This window comes from Panthera uncia (assembly GCF_023721935.1).
Source record: "Panthera uncia isolate 11264 chromosome A3 unlocalized genomic scaffold, Puncia_PCG_1.0 HiC_scaffold_11, whole genome shotgun sequence".
Taxonomy (NCBI): domain Eukaryota; kingdom Metazoa; phylum Chordata; class Mammalia; order Carnivora; family Felidae; genus Panthera; species Panthera uncia.
Genome location: NW_026057578.1, coordinates 56,187,311 through 56,207,963, shown reverse-complemented (window position 1 = coordinate 56,207,963; position 20,653 = coordinate 56,187,311). Strand labels below are relative to the sequence as shown.

General features: G+C 39.6%; 1 protein-coding gene across 1 annotated transcript in view; it reads left to right on the top strand.

Annotated features, from left to right (window-relative positions):
• TMEM182 (transmembrane protein 182) overlaps positions 1–20,318 on the top strand; it is a 57,881-nt gene extending 37,563 nt beyond the window's left edge. Inside the window, exon 5 of the mRNA XM_049651254.1 lies at positions 13,341–20,318. Coding sequence (XP_049507211.1) covers positions 13,341–13,561 — 221 coding nt within the window. The 3' untranslated portion in view covers positions 13,562–20,318. The remainder of the gene's footprint in view (positions 1–13,340) is intronic.
• The last annotated feature ends 335 nt before the right edge of the window (positions 20,319–20,653 follow it).

Below are 20,653 nucleotides of genomic sequence, written 5' to 3'. Positions count from 1 at the left end.
CTTAGCTTACTTTATTGTAAGAATACGATATGTAATACATATACAAAGTATGTGTTAATCGACTGTTATCAGTAAAACTTCTGGTCGAGTAGGCTATTAGTCATTAAGTTTAGGGGAGTTAAAAGTTATAGGCAAATTTTCAACTGCAGGTAAATTTGGGGGAGTTAAAAGATATAGGCAGATTTTCAACTGCGCATAAGGTCAGTGCTCCTAATGCTACATTGTTCAAGGGTTAACTGTAATAGCGTTAGTTTAGTACATATTATGGATAGCATAGTTGCTTTATACTCAGAAGTGCTCTGATCCTTGGTTTAGTCTGATCGAAGAATTATGTGTCTCTGTGTGTGTTTAGTGCTTTTGAAAAAGAAAAAGTTGGTCATTTTTAAATTGTACAAGAAAATAGTATATTCAGAGAATTATATTTGGCTGAGAACTCTATAGGAAGGTAAAGCATTTGATATATACTCCTATGCTTATGACCAGTGGGTTTTCTCTTTTCAATGAATCTTTGCTGTATGTGGGTATGGGGCTGAGGTCCTCCTTGCCAAGTCTTCATGCAATAGCCCCTAGGAATTGAGAGGTGCCCATGGTATTCTGGGACCCATTCTGAAAGCAACTGAACTGGACAATTATGAGGACACGTCCTTTCAAATTTGACTTTTAATTTTCTTCAGGGCAGAATTCTTTAGTGTTTATATAGGGCTATTTGTTTCCCCAAAACACAGAGAGATATTCTGTTGGATGGGACAAAATATTACTGTTCATTTTATTAGCTCGGGCAGAAAAAATGATGTTCCCAGGAATAACTAAAGTTTATGGTTCAGTGGCAATTTCCACAATGAAGCACAATTTTGTTAAGGCAGTTATGGGGCTAATAAATTATCCTGAAGCTTGAGTACTTTGATAGAAGAATTTGTAAAACCTTTTAATTGTCTATTATTGACATTCTCAGGTGATGTTAATAAGCAAGTTATCCTTTCAAAGCTGAAGATGGAAACTTACATGCTATGCTATAGGAACACTAGGAAAATATGTACTAAACACTAGGTTTTGGGGCCAGCCGGATTTTTGTGTACCACATTTAATATGGACCCATGCATATAATCATCTACTGAATTTAACAGAACTGAATTTATAATGCTTTCTTCGGTCAGATTTTATATTTTCAAAATGAAGAGATCTCATTCCATGCATCTGGTATTATACAATATCTTTTTTTTTTTTTTTTTTTTTATGGGCCTCATCATTCATTGCCTGAATCTCCCATGCTGGCCTGTGCCAATGCTCTGTGCTCTGCTGGGCAGTTAGTGACAGGTGCAGCTTGGGCCCAGGGTTGCCGTGGCAGCTTTATCAATGCCACAAACAAGATTGCACACTCTCTCTATTTGGACAGATGACTTTAGGACAGGGGATACCCAAATTCCAAATGGCCATTGCTGGCTGTGTGTGCATGTAGAAAGACTCCTTGGCATTAGCAAGAAGATTGCTTTGGGGCATTCCATGCATAGCTGAGTCATGCTGATGTCGCAGTTGTCGGTGTGAGTAAGGAGTGGGGTCCATGGTATTCTTCTTGCTCTGTCAACAGGCTCAGAGCAAAACTTAGAGGACATATGTGGCCACTCCTTGCAGCTGGGCAGATTCCTCTTCAGGCAGTCTTTGGCCATGTGCTCCCCAAGGAGGTTCGGGTATGAACCAAGTGCATGGTAATTGTCGGGATTGCTATATTACAGAACCTGTTTCAGTGAGTCTAATCATACACGCTACAATGTCTAAACAAGTGCTGAAATTTATTTTAATGTTGGCTCCCAGAGAACTTTCAGATCCAAAGGGGGCTGACACTGGTCTTCTTCTAACCCTGTGATACTGGAGGTTATAGGAAAGATCCAGGAGAAGTTAGAATGGGTAGGCATCGCATTACAAAACATTTAGGTTATATGGAGGAAATTATTATACCACAGAATATTCCTAGTGCCTGGGCAAAGTGATATCAATACAGGAATTGTTGTGCCTGAGTAAGACTTCTAAGTGAACAGGAAAGAATAATGACATGGTCTGGAAGTTCGGGGACACTGACATTGGGTGATAAGCCATAAAATGTAGAGATCAGCATCTTAGCAGCATATTAGGGTACAAAGATTTTTACTTTGTAAAAATTGAAATCACCTCTTCCTGAGTGACAAAGTGAGAGTATGTTTTTCTGCTGATTGTAGAGCTAGACTGAGTCCCTCCTGGGTAGAGGTGCCTGAAAAGCTTCTGAATCTTGACTAAATCCCTTGTGGGACCCTCAGGCTGGTGAGACTACGGGGACCTCTTAGAAGTCAGGAATATAGCAGCCTTTGTTTTAGTAGACCCAGGATGTATTAATGGAAGTAAATGGTACCTCTGCAGTGTAATTGGCCCTTTGGAACAATTAGTCCCCTGGAGGCAAAGTAGTGGTTTGACTCCCACCCCATTCTGTGACCACAGAGTTACCTAGACAGCTGTTGCCCAAGCTATTACTGGTCACCAGGGATACAAACTGAGTGAGTTGGGGTGAATTGTATAAATCCTCTGCCACGTGGGATAAACCGCCTGAAGCACATCCCTCCACAGCTCATCCCTGCTCCCTTCAGATCTGGAGGGCAGTGCTTTCTAAAAGCGTAGTGATGTGAACCCTTTTTAAAAAGTAGCATAAGAAAGGTGAGCGGATATGAAGGGAATATAAAATTCAGAATCCAAAATACAACATAAAATACTGAATCAGAGTTAAATCGGATTTGTGGTTTGTTTTCTTTTTTCTTTCAAAAGGTCAATGGAATTTGTAGTAGCTCATCAGTTAAGCACATGTATTTCTATATGAGATAAGATGGATGTCATGGTTGCAAACTACAAGATACTTTTTCACCTGAATCCTAGAAAAAATAGGTCATAAAGCCAAGGGGCATATTTCAGATGTTCTCTCTCTCTCTCTCTCTCTCTCTCTCTTTTTTTTTTTTTTGGCTGACAGTGAACACGTGGCTTCCAGGAAGTACTCAGTGTCATTCCTTGCTTCTCACGTCTTCCTCCAGATAAAGCAGAGCAAGAGAAGAGTATGTGGAGGAAACAGAAGACCACGGGCAGGAAGGGATTAGGGAAGAATTGCTGACGGTCTAGAGGCAGGCGCTCTAAACTTACAGGCATACGCATCTCCCTGCTTGCACCTGCTGTCTCCATGTCTATATAGTGAGAGATCCAGGCTATAAACAGCCACTTAACCCTGGACAAGCAAAGGGGCCTCTGTGTTAGCCTAACAGACCTGGAAGACCGGCAAATGCTTGCCAGAATGGCTTTTCTAGAGCTTCTGGGTCTTTCCTAGTGCACCAGAGGTAGGCTCTTAGGAGAGGATCACAAACATGACCTCCCAGTGGGGAACAGAATATTTTACCAAAGTCCAGGACTTAACATTTTATTCATAGCTGTGTTTTGTTGGAGGCGAGTGGAGGAGGAAAGGAAGGGGGGACTAATGAAAACTGTAGGATACTGATACATCAGCCAGATATACTTCTTATAGTAGAATTAGTGTCTCTGATTTTTATGAAATACAGAATGACAGCTTGGATTTCTCTTTTGCTCAGTAAAAATGCTTAGTACACGAGATCTGCTTTCTAAGTACCTGCTTCGTACTTGCTGTGACAACTTTCTAGAAGTACTTGCCTTGTCCTCTGGATTTGTGCCTTCAGTTGTAATATTTGGGAATTTGTTCAGGGAAAGTATTGTTTTGGATACTGATACTATTATAATGTGGGAAGGCCTCCCTTCAAATTTTGATGTGGAATTTTAAATATCCTCTCTATGACATTTCATGTAAACGTCAAGTGCTGGAATAAGTCAACCTTGGTCGATACTACATAGGAAAGAACTCTGAAGAATTTTTATTTACAAGAATACTTTAAAAACTTATTACTTTTCTTTCTTGGATACTTCTTTGAAAGTTTATTTTTTCCCACGTGGCCTTATCAGTTGGAATGTGTGTAACAGGCTGTTAGGACCAGACGTGTCCTGGCTCAGTTTCGAACAGGGCACCACTGTGGTAGGTATATGATGCTGGAGTGAAGGGGCAGGTCCCCAGAGGAGAGTTCAGAAGGGATGAGTGAGACCCAGGTCTGCGAATCTCCACCACCCCAGCCACCTGAAGGCTGGGAAGGGACGAGGAGTGTGAGGAAGAGAGCTCTTATGCTCCTGAGTCTCCACCCTGAGCTTGGTGTGTATGTGTGTCCTCGTTGGAGACTTCCAGGGTGATGGTCCCGCTACTGCCCAGATAAACCTAGGGTATGAGAGCTCAGTTCAGTAATAGTGTTACTGGGACTTTCTGGAAAACCTTGGATTGCAAACATGAATAATTGCTCTCCATAACCTTTTAAAAATGCATCTGTGTGGTTCCTTCTGAGAACTAGAGCTACAGCCTGGCAGATGAATGCTTTTACTCATACGTCATTGTATTTTGGGAGTATAATTAATCACACCAAAAGGGAATTTTCAGATGTGTAGGGTGACAAGATCCTTTCCTGTTTATAAATGGCATCTCTGGTGTGGGGTTAGATTTTGGTATGGTGGGAAGGCAGAATGAGTTTCCATCACTTCATTCTCCTTTTTTAAAGTATGTGTATCATTAACATCTGTTATTAATTTAGCTAGGAGGGACTCAGTTTCTTTCCAAATATTCTGTTTTGTTCAACATCCTTCCCCCAAATAGTCACGTTACTCAGAATAACTAGTAGTGCATGAAAAAGGCGTATTGCCTTTTTTAGTAAAATTTTTAGGTATTTTCTGAGGCCTTTTCCCCCCTTTATACTTACTTGTAGGAAAGAGAAACACATTAGATACAGACTCCTCCAAATGACCAGATTGACATATGCTAAGAGTCTGTCGTAGAGATTTCTATAACTAAAGTGCTGTTGGGGAGGGACAAGAAGTTTGCTCACTGGATACTTAAAGCAGAAAATGTCCTTAATATATAGAAGGGAAGCAAAAGATATTAATATATAAAAAAAGGAAGGGGCAAAACATAAGAGACTCTTAAATAAGAGAACAAACTCAGGGCTGCTGGAGGGGTTTTGGGTGGGGGGATGGGCTAAATGGGTAAGGGGAATTAAGGAAGACACTTGTTGGGATGAGCACTGGGTGTTATACATAGGGGATAAATCACTGGAATCTACTACTGAAATCATTATTGCACTGGATGCTAGCTAACTTGGATGTAAACTAAAAAATAAATAAATAAAATTTTTTAAAAAGGGAAAAAAAAAAAGAAAAAGAAAATGTCCTTAATATATAGAAGTGAGCATAAGTCTGGATTCACCTGTTACCCTTTCTGAAATATTCAGCAATGGGCCTGCGGGGTGACTGGTGCCACCTGGTGGAGCATTCTAATAAGACATGGGCACTCCCTCACTTCTGAAATCTCAGAACTGGAAGGCACCATGGCAGTTTATCTTCTTGCCTCTTGGCCAGTCCTGAAATAGCCCAGTCATATGAGAAGCTCTGATGCCTTAAAAGATTTCAGAGAATAATATTTGCTAGCTGTTAGCAGGAGCTCATGCCAAAGCTCAATAAAAACAATGATAATAACCAAACTAACCCATGCCTGTTATATGCTTGTCCTGTTCCAGACACCTTGCTAAGTGTTTTACTTCCATTCATTCTCCATGACTGCTCTCTGTGGGAGGCACTGGCACCATCTCTATTTTACCAGCAAAGACCCTGAGACAGAGACAAGTACAGAACTTTGTCAAGGTTGCTCAGCTGGGAAAGTGTGAAGCTTTCTAACCTGTGTACCTTTGAGGTCAGGTTTAAACCAGGGCAGTCAGAATCCAGGCCTGTGCTGTTCAGCCGCTTGCTGCTTAGTGAGTGTGACTGTGAGTAAATACTTCCGTGGAGTTAAGCGAAAACCGCTTTCCGGATGAAATCCCTAATGACTTGTATGGATGGATAAACCCTCATGATCATTCTGTATCAATAACTCTTTCTCGAGAGAGAACAGACTATCGGATATGCAGAATGTTTAATGCCTATGATGATCATGCCAATCTAAGAAAGTAATGAATATTTGGGAAATCTGATAGACATTGTATCGGTTTGGTTGAGTAAATAAAAACATGAGGCCAGATAATGAAAGGGAAGGGACAAAGCCATTTGTCTAAGGAGATGTAGCCATCACTTCAAGATTCTATGTTTGAGTTGGAGCATCACAAACCAAAATATTCATAGTGGTGGCTTAATTCATTATCCCCAAGACCTAGAAAGAACCCAAGTGGTCACCCATAGATAAATGGATGAGTAAAATGTGGTCTGTTCCTACAATGGGACAGTGCTCAGCAGTAAAAAGCTGGGAATGGCTAGCACATGTACAATGTGGGTGAATTCTCAGTCATCATGTTGAGTATGAACAGCCAGAGACAAAAACTGCATGCGGTCATGCTTTCATTCCTATGGAGTTCTGAGGGCAAAACTCTGCTATAGTGATAGATGCTTTGGGTGAGGGTGTGAGGAGGCGTGAAGAACCTTTCTGTAGTGACAGTGATGAATATGTTCTGTTTTCAATGGACTGTGGCTACACTGATGTTTACATTTATCAAAGCTCATCAAACCATACACTTAAAATTTGTACATTTTTCTCTATCTGAATTATACCTCGGTTTTAAAAAAAAATGAGAAAGAGAAACAATGAGCCTGGAATGCTTTTTACACATTGGAACAAACTTCAAACCGTTGGGGCTTAATATAATACTTTCAAATATGAGTATGGGATAAGTTAAAACATGTTTGTATGAAAACTGTTTATGAATCTTCTGCAAAAGCCCCTTTTGGGGACTTTGTCAGTCATGCTTCTCAGTGTCCCTATGCAGAACAAAGAAGGCATTCGTTATGTATTTCTTGATTAATTGCTGTGTTTCCTTTTAGAAAATGACAGTAAATACATTGCTTTTTGTTTCATTTTTGTTCTTTCTTCTGGGCATGTCAGATCCACAGTTGCCATGCTATCCTTTGTACTCTTACCACACTCCAGATTTTTTCTTCATTTCTGTCATTAGCATGAACCCTCTCCCTGCCCTCCAGGGAACTCCACCTAGAAAAGTAACCTCATCTCCCACCAGCTCCTTGGAATATTTTCTCTATATTGTAGAATGTCTTTTGAATGTCTTCAGCCTAGTGTGTTATACCTGCTATCAGGGTGTATCAGGGTGGCCGTTTGTGTTATGCCACAGGCTACTTTGACCTTGTGGCAGTTGACTATTGCAGACCTCATTTTCATCTTCTGAAAATAGATGCAAGAAGCAAGCTGAAACTATCATCCTAAATTTTTTTTTAATGTTTATTTTTGATAGAGAGGGAGAGACAGAGAACAATAGGGGTTGGGGGGTTGTACGCAGAGAGAGAGGGAGACACAGAATCCAAAGCAGGCTTCAAGCTGTCAGCACAGAGCCCGATGCGGCGCTTGAACCCATGAACCATGAGACCATGACATGAGCTGAATCAGACACTTAACTGACTTAGCCACTAAGCACCCTATCCTAAAATGTTTTGAAGCTTACTTTGTAGTTCTGTGTAGATTCCCTTGCTGAATATTGCCCTGTCTCTAGAATACATGCATCCTCCAGGTAGAGAAAAGGCAATTTTTTTCTAATTCTAATTTACTGTTCACTTCAGCTTTCTACATAATGCATTTTTTTGACTACGGAATTCTGTGACATTTTCAGTGCCCAATGAAAGCTGAAATGAGTTGCCACTGAATTTGTGTGGGAGCATGACACAGAGAGGCCAATGGAAGCATCTTGAGTTTATGATTCTTTCCCAAGTGACCAATAGCTGCTTGTGATTCAAGTTGTTAAAACACATTTCAAGGGGTGCGTGGGTGGCTCAGTCGGTTGAGCGTCCGACTTCTGCTCAGGTCATGATCTCACAGTTCGTGAGCTCAAGCCCCGCGTCGGGCTCTGTGCTGACAGCTCAGAGCCTGGAGCCTGTTTCAGATTCTGTGTCTCCCTCTCTCTCTGCCCCTCCCCACTCACATTCTGTCTCTGTCTCTCTCAAAAATAAATAAACATTAAAAAAAGAAGTTTTAAAACACATTTCAAGGCAGTTCAGTTACATCTAAGCAGTTAAAGATCAAGCTTATAGTTTTTCAGTAACTCCAAAAGGCTTTTGTTTTTTAATACAAATATGTCTATTTCTAGGCAAGGATATAGGGGTTTGACATTTGCCTGTCTTTTTGAAGAGTTTCCATTCTTGTGGCTAACTTTTCCCTAGGACTACATTTTTAAATTTGTTTTTTATAAGATAGTATATAAAATCTTCATAGTATGTCTTATTTTTCCATACTTTTTTCTATGAAATATTGAGGACATGTAATTTTATTTTTCAGTCTGTGACTTGGTGTTGGGGAAAATTCTTTTGTATTTTTTTTCCACATTGTGATCATTTCCATATTGTTAATCATTAGCAATTGTGTTCCTGATGGCCATTTGTGACTAAATTTTATGTGACTTTTGTTTCAGAGAAAATGCTTTCCAAATTGAATTTTTGATATTTTTTAATTTTTTTAATGTTTGTTTATTTTTTAGAGAGAGAGAGAGAGCGAGAGAGAGAGAGCAGGGGAGGGGTAGAGAGACAGGAGAGAGAAAGAGAGAGAGAGAGAGAGAGAGAGAGAGAGAGAAAGAGAATCCCAAGCAGACTCCATGCTGTCAGCACAGAGCCCCATGTGGAGCTCGAAGCCATGAACCATGAGATCATGACCTGAGCCAAAATCAAGTTGGATGCTTAACTGACTGAGCCACCCAGATTCCCTGAATTCTTGATATTTAGAGGGAAAAGTTTTCAACTTCGTAAGAGAATCTGTGTGAAATCATAAGTTTAATGGCTCTTCCTCACACTGCTAATTAATAAGGGAACCAACAGGTTCTTGTGACTTATTTGTCCATGATTTTATTATCACAAATCTTCATGGGTTTTGGTACCTTACTTTGATTATGCCTCCAGTGAGCTCTTTTATGAATTTTTGTTGGTCTTACAAAAACTAGGTATTTTTTTTTTTTCAACGTTTTGTATTTATTTTTGGGACAGAGAGAGACAGAGCATGAACGGGGGAGGGGCAGAGAGAGAGGGAGACACAGAATCGGAAACAGGCTCCAGGCTCCGAGCCATCAGCCCAGAGCCTGACGCGGGGCTCGAACTCACGGACCGCGAGATCGTGACCTGGCTGAAGTCGGACGCTTAACCGACTGCGCCACCCAGGCGCCCCAAAACTAGGTATTTTTAAATTTAATTGGAAATAAATCATGCTTTCAAAATATGACCAAACTTAAATCTAACTTAATTTTAGAAGTAAATTATTACCTAAATACTAGCAATATTTTCTATTTCTGCTAAAATCATAGTGGCAGGTGAGCTTGAAATGCAAATCACTTGTTGCTCAAGACAGTTATTAGTTATATTTTCATGAATGAGAGTCCTTTAAGATATCACGGGATAATAATTAAGATTTTTCCATAGTATTTTGCTGTTAGTATTCTCCCAGATGAGACTCTCCACTTGGTAGGTGAACCGGATCAGTAATACTACTGTTCAGTAATAGTCACAAATAAAGTTGCGGAAAGAAGATGTATCTTGCTACGTATATGAACACACATACCCTCCTCCCATTCCCCCATATATATAGAGCATATATATGCTCTTTCTAACACGCATAGCCACAGATTCCCACTACACTTTTTTTTATTCGTTCATTTTGGTTTTTGTTTTGAAATATTTTCACATTTACATTGAACTTGAAAGTCTCTTCACCCAGAGACTCCATTCACGTTTCACTAACCATCTCAATAATGTCTTTCACAGCAAAAGGATCCAGTCCTGGAACATGCTTTGCATTTAGTAGTTGTGTCATTCGAATCTCCATCAGACCAGAATAAATCCTAGGTAGGTCTTCATGACTTTGACTCTACAAGAGTACAGGCCTGTGATTTTCTACAGTGTTCCTGAGTTGGCGTGTCTGATGTTTTCCTACGGCTGGATTTAGGCTCTTCATTTTTGGCTGCATCGCAGCAGTGATGCTATGCTGTTCTCATTGTGTCTGACAAGGTGGTTAGTGACATGAATATGTCATGCCACTGGTGATGTTCACTTTGATCATTTGAATAAGGTGATATTTGCTAGGTTTCTTCAGTATAAAATTACTGTTTTCCCCTTTACAGATTGATAAGTGTCTTGTGGGAAGAGACTTTGAGCCTGTGTAAATATTTATTTCTCATCTACATTTCATTTACTAGTTTTAGCATCCATTTTTGTCTCTTGCCTGAATTATTACTTAAATGATTGCCAAATGGCGATTTCTAACTCAACTATTCCTTCTACATTTATAAGTTAGCATTCTGTAAGGAAAAGCTTTCCCGTCTCCCTGCTAATTTATTTATTCGTTTATTTATATCACTGTGGGCTCAGATTTCTATTTTATTCAGTGAGGTATAATGTACCATTATCATTTGTTGTTTGATAGTCAGATTGCCTCAGAACTGTCTGGGGAAGTCCCTGAAGCTCACTTCTGAAACACTGCCACAATTCCTTGAGCACATCTGATGTTCCTGACTTACCTGGTACTTTCTGTCCCAGCCTGGATACAACTATTTCTTTGAGATGCTTGGGTCTGATATTTAGAAGCGAAGATCTGGATACTTGGTATGTTCCATGCTACTGGGGTGTTACTGCTCTCAGACCCTCTCAGGGAAAAGAACCAGGTAATATATGTAGGCATATACACACGGGTATATTTTAACACACACACACACACACACACACACACACACACACACACACACACTTTTACTTCTCTATCTATTATCTATCCATCCATCATCTATCTGTCTATCTACCTAGAGCCATAAATTCACACTGATATATTTAACTCCAAACAAATAGAATAGAGTTTATTCTAACTTTCCCCCTTTCCAAATTTGTAACTCCCCTTTCAGGTGGTGAAGAACATGGTTCCAACTAACCTCAATATATTTATTTGTTTCATCAGTGTACCTCTATGTAACAGTCTCCTGATTCCTCTGTTGGCCAGATGTCTCACGCAGACTCCCCATCATAAATTCTTACTTTTCAATGTCTGTTAGTTCATTTTCTTTCTGTCTGTCTCTGTCTCCATGTGCAAGTGTATACATGCACACATACACACACTGGTATAAAACAGTGGCAATTTAATAGGTAAGGAAACTCTGTCTTACCCCATGGGAAGATATAATTATAAACTGGTATGATATGAATTAAATGGACAGTATCCTCAGTTGGTGAACAAGTTAAAGACTGCAGTGATAGAAATGCCTATTTTCATTGCTTTCAGGATGCAAATGCTCTTGAATAATAGCAGTTTTTAAGTATATTTTTTAATATTTAAGTATATTTTAAGTATAAGTTAATTCTTCCTTATAAAAAATCTCCACATGATTACCTGCAATGTGTTTTTTTGAATACTCTAAATTCAGTAATGAGTTTTGTAACTTTTGAAAGGATATACAAGTAAGGCTTCTAGTTTTTTACAAAGGCAGTTTTCTTTTTTTTTTTTTTAATAAAAATACCTGAAAGCACAAGAGATTCATATGACGGAAGAGAGATAAAGAAACATATCCGCAAATAATAACAAAGGTTTGCAGTGTGTTTGCATAAGGCAAATGGTATGCAAATAACTAAGCCAAACTTTTACATTAGGAGAGAACGGTGTCTATATATTTGCAGGAAAATGTATTGAAATGCACAGAGTTGCTCGACAACACATGGCCTTGCCATATTGTTGTCAACATCTGAGGTACGGCTTTGCGAGGAGTTTGCTCGCCGGCTATGACTTTACTATTTCTCTCTGACATCGCTGTTGTTCGGTGGTTAAATTGCACTCTTCTGTGCTGCCGTATTTGCATTTACATTACAGACCACAGTGTGAAGGATGTTTCCTATTAGTGAAGCATCTATGTTGATTCTTCATTGCTCTGTACTTTGTATCACGATTATGAGAAAGTTTGAGACTCACCTCGGCATATTTATGAGCCCTTCTTCTTTTGTGAGTGCTTCTCAAGATTCTTTATGCAATTGATGGCCCAAGAGAGAGAGGGCATCCTAAATACTGTAGGAGCACAATCAACTGGGGAAGGGTGATTAATGGCTAGGCTCCTAAAAGCTACTGTGTCCTACCAATATGCCACCATCTCTGCTCTCAGTCCCAGGGTTATGTTTACCTTTCAGACTGACTGGCAATTAGAATATGGAGATTTGATGCCTGGTGCTTCTGTTCCTTAATTCAAAAGCTAATAGGTCCTTGACAGGTTTGGATTGAACTTTTGAACAGCTAGCAAATGACCTCAAGTATATTTTGCTTAGGGACAGATTTGAATCCTTCAGGCTGCGTCCTGCTCCGGATCTGTCACTAGTGAGTGAGTCAGCCAGCTGACTCACCTGGGTCTGCAGCTCAGAAGTGCTGCTCCCTTCTGTTTTTTTTTCAGTAGCTGCCACATGGAAAAGTATATGCTTTGTGGTGTTCTCAAATTTTAGCATCCGTGAAGCTCTCCTGTCATATTGCTCCCTCCCCACATCCCCACATTCTTTTTACTTCCTTTCTTTTGTTTGGTAAGGCTCTTGCTCTTAAACCTGTGGTTTTATAGTCCACTGAACTTTTTCCAGGCAATGTTTCCTTTATGCCGTGATCCATCTTACCGTATGTATTTCAATTCGAAAGAATCATGTATATTCTTTTACATTAGTCCAGTGCTTTCATCTCCGTTCTTGTCTGGTACTCACTTCAGCTTCTGTTTTCATGGACACAATTACCCGTAGCACCAGTCAGCTGTGTTATAATAACATAACAACAGTCGGAAAGACCTGAGCTGAAAATCAGCTCTGAAAACTGCTAGTTAAAACCGAGGGTTAATGGTACCTATTTTTACCAGTTTATTGTATACTGCAATAAATAATATATTACGGTGCTCACCCCAAACCAGACATACAGTACAGATATGAAATGTTAGAAGAAATTCCACCAGGCAGGATCTTTGACTCTTATGTTCACAAACGCCTAATACAGAGCCTGGCATACAGTAAGTACTCAGTAAATGCATGACAGCTGTTGCCATTGTTCTTATGTTGCCATAGCTCTCATCTCAATGCTTTGAAAATTAAAGATAGACAATGTGCATATAAGACACATAAATAAAAAGTCTGACACAAAGTAGGTGACTTGGCTAGGATGCTATTTTTAGAGACATATCATCAGGCAAATGATCGGTTAGCGTTCTTGGGAAAACATCTTCATAAAGCCTAAAGGTCTTTCGTTTTGTCCTTCCCAGGCATCCTGTTTTCCCTGGTGGTGATGCTGTATGTCATCTGGGTCCAGGCAGTGGCTGACATGGAAGGCTACAAAAACATGAAAATGAGAGACTGCTTGGAGTTCACCCCTTCTGTTCTCTATGGCTGGTCATTTTTTCTGGCCCCAGCGGGGATATTTTTTTCTTTGCTAGCAGGATTACTATTTCTAGTTATTGGACGGCATATTCAGATACATCACTAATCAAACAGTTGCCTCCCATGTTTTCTTGAGCAGATTCAGATACATCACTAATTAAACTGTTGCCACCCATGTTTTCTTGAGAGGTTTTAGAAGAGAGAATTTTTTTTTTCATTTTGTTTTGGTGATCCCAGCATAGAATTAGTTGGTGAGCTATTTAGTTGCTATTTGAAGTTCACTTTTATATTTTACTTGTGACTTCCCCTAATAGGAAGGTCCTAGAGTCTTTCCCAACAGCCACATGTGTCCATCTCACATAGGTGCTATCAAGAACCTAGTTCTGTAAGGAGCAGGTAACATGGGCCTCCCTTTCATTGCACCTGTTAAAGCTCACACAGGTTACAAAGGCCTGTTAATGGCATAACACCACCACCTGGGCCAGTGAAGCTTTGATTGAAAGCTTCCTTCTTGGCGTTCACTTCTGCTGCTATTAAAAAAAAAATCTTTGGAGAATAATTAAGAACGGAATACAAATGTTGTCAGAGAACTTACTCCATTTCTTCTCCACACACATGCGTATCCCCATACACATTCACTGACTCCTGTGAGCCAATTATTTATGCCTTAAAAATAGATAGCAGTGTGCTATCAGTTAAACACATCGGCTGAAATGGGCCACAACCAGACTGAGAATGTGTGCTTATTCCACATTCTCCCCAACAGTGGTTTGGTTACTTACTTAATCACTTAGGTTACTTAATTGTGCATGCTTGCATAAACCTTAAACTATGTTTAAAAGTGGCAAATCTGCACTGCCAAATTACATATGATGCAGACTGGGTTTTCACGAGCTCAGTGGATTAATTATATGTAACATGGCTGAAAATATGTAACAACCAAGCACCTTAGCTTAGTTCAGAGTACTGTTTGATATTTTAAAATTCCTATTTAAAATTATAGGCTAATATGTTCAGCATGTGAAAATTTATCGATGAAATGTGCTTTTAATATGCACTAGCTATAAACTTTCAAAATATTTCCACATGAAATAATAGCCTTGCTGTATTAAAGACCATGAAATAGTAACTTTCCCCAAGATTTTCTAGGTTGTAGTTCTTCTGATAATTTGATTCCCTTAATTATTGTCTCTCAGTTCCTTCATCTTTACAATAGGTATTTTAACATTTACAGATCTGCTATTTCCTTTAACCTCCTGGAAGAAAACTTTGTGCTGGTTGGTGAATAATTCTTTCTTACTTGCTAGTGTAGACATGTAGATGTTTTGCATATCAAAGATGTTTGTTTGGCACTAATTTTCATTGAAATCAAATCCATCTGAGAAGCCCACGTTGCATTTGCATCTTGGAAACCTCCACCAAGGAGCAGTTTGGTGTTGGTGAGGGAACAGAGAACCTGTGTGGTATGAGAGCTTTGTTCTGGACACAGCATTTTGCTCTGCGGCCCTTGTGAATACCTAAGGCAGGACTCAGAGACAAATTAAGAGTGACCGCCGAGAAGATGCTGTGGGATAGAGGGGCTATTGCTTTCCATTCCTCGGTTCCCCTGATGGAGAGATCGCCTGTCTTCTTACACATCTATCCTTTCCGTTAACCTGTTTCAGTGGGAGGGATTTCTGGAGGGATCGCCACCATCTGAGGTATCTGCAGAATCATGAGGGCATTTTAATGTTTAGTGACAGGATTCGCATGCAATAAAAACCAAACACAAGAATACAAGACAAAAAAAAAAAGCTTCAGGGGTTTAACTGGTTTCTCAAGCCATCTGAGTTATATCATAAATATTTTTTGTGATCCTTGCCTTTGTCTTTTTCTGTTTTCATTTTTATATTGCTCCGTTTACTTTGCTTTTGGCTTGATTATTAGAAAAATAATTATGGGTTCTGTTATGCATATTTGCTGTGATATTAAGTTATGGCATGCCATTAAGTTTTCCAGACGATGCTAGATGTATTTGATTAGTTCATGTCATCTGTAAATACAATTCCTTTTTGTAGAACTTTGGAATGGAGCCTTTTTTCTAGTGTATTATATGTCATTTAAATTTCACATACAAGCTGCTTTCAGTAAAGGTTTGAATATTTATAAATTTCAGATGGTTATCCTCGTTTTCTAATACACTTATGCGGCTACCATATATTTATCACAAGGCAATTGGCTGAATATCTGATGTGTATGACACTTTTACACAGATACACACTTTGGAAGTATTTCATAGTTGTAATGCATCAATCACATTAATTCAGATGCATTTCCCCATCTACTTACCAGCAATCTGCGGAAGGAAGGAAGGTGAGTTCTGTGTGCTGTGTCTATATGTAAAATATACTTTAAAATAGCAGAAATATGCAGTATATTCTCGTAACAGCCTCATGTGTGATTTGGGATAGTGTGTTTGCTTCTATTCGGTGTACTGATTAATTTTCAGAAGCTTCCAAATAATATGTCAAAACCCTTTGTAAGTGTGTTGATTTTGCATCATAAAGTTTCAGTGTAACAAATGAGATGTCTTTTTGGTGCCATCCTGGAAGGAGTGAAGTAAGAGGGCAGTTCCTCACGCCCTTGGACTTGGGGAAAGCTGTTGTCTTTCCATACTGTATTTGCTCTGGGGGTTCAGTTTGGTCGGGCAGCAGGTGGTACATGCACTGGAACTGGCTGGAAAAACTGTGCAGAGAAGCTGAATGATGGTGTTCAGTTTGGGGGTGGAGGGTACGACTTAAAAAAATGCAACTAGGTGTGCTATTCCTGGCCATTTAGTCACTGTTTTGACTAATATATGAAATGTATTTATTGAAGTTGAATATTAAAGCCACTTAGAAAGGTGCATGGTGGATGAGGTGTCAGCATTTGGTAGTTATCTGTGTATCTATCATCAACACATAAGTGTGTGTGTGTGTGTGTGTGTGTGTGTGTGTGTGTCTACCCAGAATTATAAATTTGGATACAAAGAGATAAAGTGAGTGATGGAAATCAATATAATTGAGATAAGCAAAATTTTACAAATCTGTTTCTCTCGGGGGACAGTAATATGTCCCTGAGTACCACTTTAACTGTTTTACTCAATTGATGATGGTCTCTTCAGTTCAGTACATAATTTGACTTATATTTTCATGAAAAGCAACCAGATTAAGCTTACAAAGAGGCTTAGAATGTCATAAGGATTAGACAGATATGAGGTGCCAGTAAACATAAGCTGTACATACATCTGTAAGAAAGTAGCATTGTGGAGAAAGACCCGTAGTACTGGGCTTACATGGAAAGAAATATATCGAGTAAGAGGATAGTTCCCCAATTTGATTTTGGTGAAAGGCCACCAGGAGTGAAGGGGCTCATACAAAAGAGATGAAATAGAAACTACATTTTTTGTTGATTGTCCTAAAGAATTAAATACATAGAGACATTTCCTCGGCGATGACCCAGAGTAGGTACAGAAATTCCAACAAAAACTTAGGAAGACAGTGTATTAGATGTTAAAAACCAAGGAAGGTGAAGAAATATTAAACGTCATACATATTATAATAAGCATAAAGCAAGCTGGCACACTTAACCTGGTTGGCAGGATAAGAGGAAAGAAAGAACAAAGGTCCTACTAGAGCTTAGAGTTTCTGAGCTAGCTCCATGAAGGCAAGTGCTAGGACCTCTGTCTTTGGGAATGTTGAGATCAGCCTGGACCAGTGTGTGAGGGTGGGAAGTATTAGAGAGGACAAGTCTGAAATGACAGCGGAGGAGTACTAAGAGTCCAACTCTGGCTTCTCAGGGGTCATTTGTCTCACAGGTGTGTCCCCATGGCTGTGAACAATTGAAGGGGCAGTTGGCGGGTTGAACTTTCTAAAATGATACGCCTTAGGATATAGAGAATCATATATTATGTCTAACCAGTCGATTCTATTTATAAGACATCTATCTGTAAGTAAACACATTAGAATGATTTTGAATTCTTCAAGTAATAATTTTTCTTGTTTGCACAAATGATAGGAATAGTCTCAATTGTTCTTATGAAATAAGTGTGCTTGGGGTAATTGGCATCCTGTATTGATCCCAAGTATTATGTAGATAATGTAGGGGAGAGAAGGCTCACTGGAATAAAATAAATACATACACAGCAAACATTTTAATAGTCTCATTCTTCTGGGAGTCTACGAGTTATTGTGACATAATTCACTGAAAATGTAGATAGCTCCCCCTTTGTGTGGCAATTGGGTTTTTTTCCTTAGCATTTCTTTGTCCATTTATTCTAAAAAGAGACTGCCACTGTTAAAAAAAAATTCACCAATGCTTACAGATTGTGTCGTCACTGCAAACCATCTAAACAAATAGGTATTTGAACAATATACCTTTAAAAAGAATAATAATAAGAGTGATATATAAGGAACAATGCTTGTTGCCTTATATTTTTGTGCGGCATATACAGACACTATATGAAGTACTGATATATTGTCTTCACTCCGCCCCAATGCAAGAACTTTTTCCTCAAGAATTTTATGGGTTTGTGTAAATTCCTGGAGAGACGTCAAACAGAAAGCTGGATTAACCTATATGTGTGTGTTTTGTAAACATACACCCATGAACCTATGTATGGTTTTATTTCTGCATATATGTGTTATGTATGCATGTGTAAATATGGATTTGGATAACGCTGCATATACATTTGTCAATAGACAGGTCTGAACGTACATACACATAGATGCATAATACATGTATGTTTATGAAATATTTTATACATCTATAATATATATATGTACATAATAAATGCCTACGTTTCTCTCATATGTGCATACATACTTCTGCAAATGTCTGTCAGTCTCATAAGGCTTGCCGAAGTGGGGGCTTATTTTATTTTTATGCTGTTGCAAGCCTGTCCCAGGGGTGAGTGGGGGATAAAGGGGAGACTCAGTGAGTGCTCCCATAGCCTCTCTTCCTTGGATCCAGGGCGTATGTGACGATGCATGTGCAACGGATTGGTCGTGTCCGACCCAATGGATGCCTAATGGCAATGCCCTTGTCTTTGAACACCTTCTAACAACTGATATCTAGCAATTGATAACCACTAGTGAATATTTATGTAACACTAATAAGTTTTGCCAAGTAAAAGAGTTCCTTTCTAAAGCAGCATGCCTTGGTTGATACATTTTTTGAATGCCCTTACAGAAGGTTAAGCCAACTGGGTGTCTCATGAACTCCTTATCTGAGTCACCTGTAGGGAAGATCCTCTGGTGACTCAGGTCACACCTCTGGTGTGGTGGCAAAAGTTTTAAATCTGTGTCTGAAGACCGGCATTCCAATCCTGGATTTTAAACTTATACTTTGAAAACTTATTCCACTTTACTTTCACTCAGTAGCTTCATCTAAAATATTTACTCGTTTATTCAGCAAAGAGTAATTGTCAGCAGTCTGAGCTGGAGACTCACATCTGGAAGTCACCACACTGAAAAGCATGGGAAGGATGAGGCTGCGAGGGAGGATGGCTAGAGAGAGGAACTCTCTTTGCGCTGGCGAACCCAGCATTTATAGGGTGAAGAGAAGGTGGAGCCTGAAGAGAGGCCAGAAAGAGATATAGAAGGGTTGATAGGTTTGGGAAGGCCAGTGGGGAGAATGTTTTGAGAAGGGACTAAGTTTTGTACTTTCCCAACACTGTTGGCAAGATGGCTGTGACAGGGAAAGAAAGGGAGCCTCTGGACGTGGAAGCTTGGAGATTGTGACAATGATGACAGAAATCTTGGCATAGTGGTGGGGACAGAAGCTGGATCTGATTGGTGTGGGGAGTCACTGAGAGATGAGCATGTGGAGAATGCATGCTGGGCCGCTTCTAGAAAAAGACTGTCTATCTTCAAGGAGGGCAAAGGGTCATGGAATTGGAGAGAAGGGAGTGTGAGGTCCAGAGAAAGCATTCTTAAGACCTGGGAAAATGAGAGCGAGTTTGCCTCTTTTGAAAATCATTCTGTCCAGAGAAGAGGGTGATGGTGTGGGGGAAGGACCATGATGGGGGTGGGGGTGGGGTCATGGGGCATGCTGATGTACATGTGGAGGGACAGTGCACCTGCCTCCCCTTAAAGGGGTCATATATTTAAAGATGCCCAGAATGGAGAAAGCACTCACTATGTTACAGTTGGTAAAACCAACCAACCAACGCCTCCCCCCCAAAAAAACCCCCACAAATACAAACAAAATTCCTATTGTACATTTACCAAGCACTAGTTCCAACGTTAGGCATCGGGGTTGCAGAAAGTTGAGCAAATCACCTTGTATAGGTCAAATGTAATACCCTTCACTGCTTATCAGCCAAGATATGAATCAAGCCCCAGGGAGTAAACACAGCATAAATATAGATCTGTTAAAATTTTGAGTAGGAATAGACTGAGTGTGTCAGGATGTTGCTGACTATCCAGAAGATTCCATCATGCTCATGAAGTTAAATGCTCCCTGACTTGTTTCTCTAGATAAGTATTTGAGAAGGAGATTTCTTGTTCATATCTGATGGCATTAGTTTTATTCCAGTCTAGAAGAATCCTGGTGACTGTCAGAAATCCATCCATTGGTGTGATGGAAAACCTTGGCCTCCTGTTTTAAGGATAATCAAAACACATTCCGGATACTACACTAGAACCCTGGATCTGGGTTCTGCATTATTTGTTTTAGGTTGTCCGTTTCTGATCTGGGAAAATACCCAAAATAAAACAAAAAGTATAGTATGTGAAAGACGGTTGATAAATGATCAGAAAGAGGATTTTTAAAACTGACTCAGTTTGGATTCTAAGACATTCTTGTGTTTCTTAATTCATCAGTAGTAAAATCAGAGTTTATTTTTTATTTTTTTTAATTTTTTTTTTTCAACGTTTTTTATTTATTTTTGGGACAGAGAGAGACAGAGCATGAACGGGGGAGGGGCAGAGCAGAGTTTATTTTTTAAAGGGAGCATAGAGGGATGCCTGGGTGGCTCAGTCGGTTGGATGTCTGTTCGGCTCAGGTCATGATCTCATAGTCTGTGAGTCCAAGCCCTGCGTCAGGCTGTGCTGACAGCTCAGAGCCTGAAGCCTGCTTCAGATTCTGTGTCTCTATCTCTCTCTGCCCCTCCCCCGCTCACGCTCTGTCTTTCCATCTCAAAAATAAATAAACATTAAAAAAAAATAAAGCGAGTATA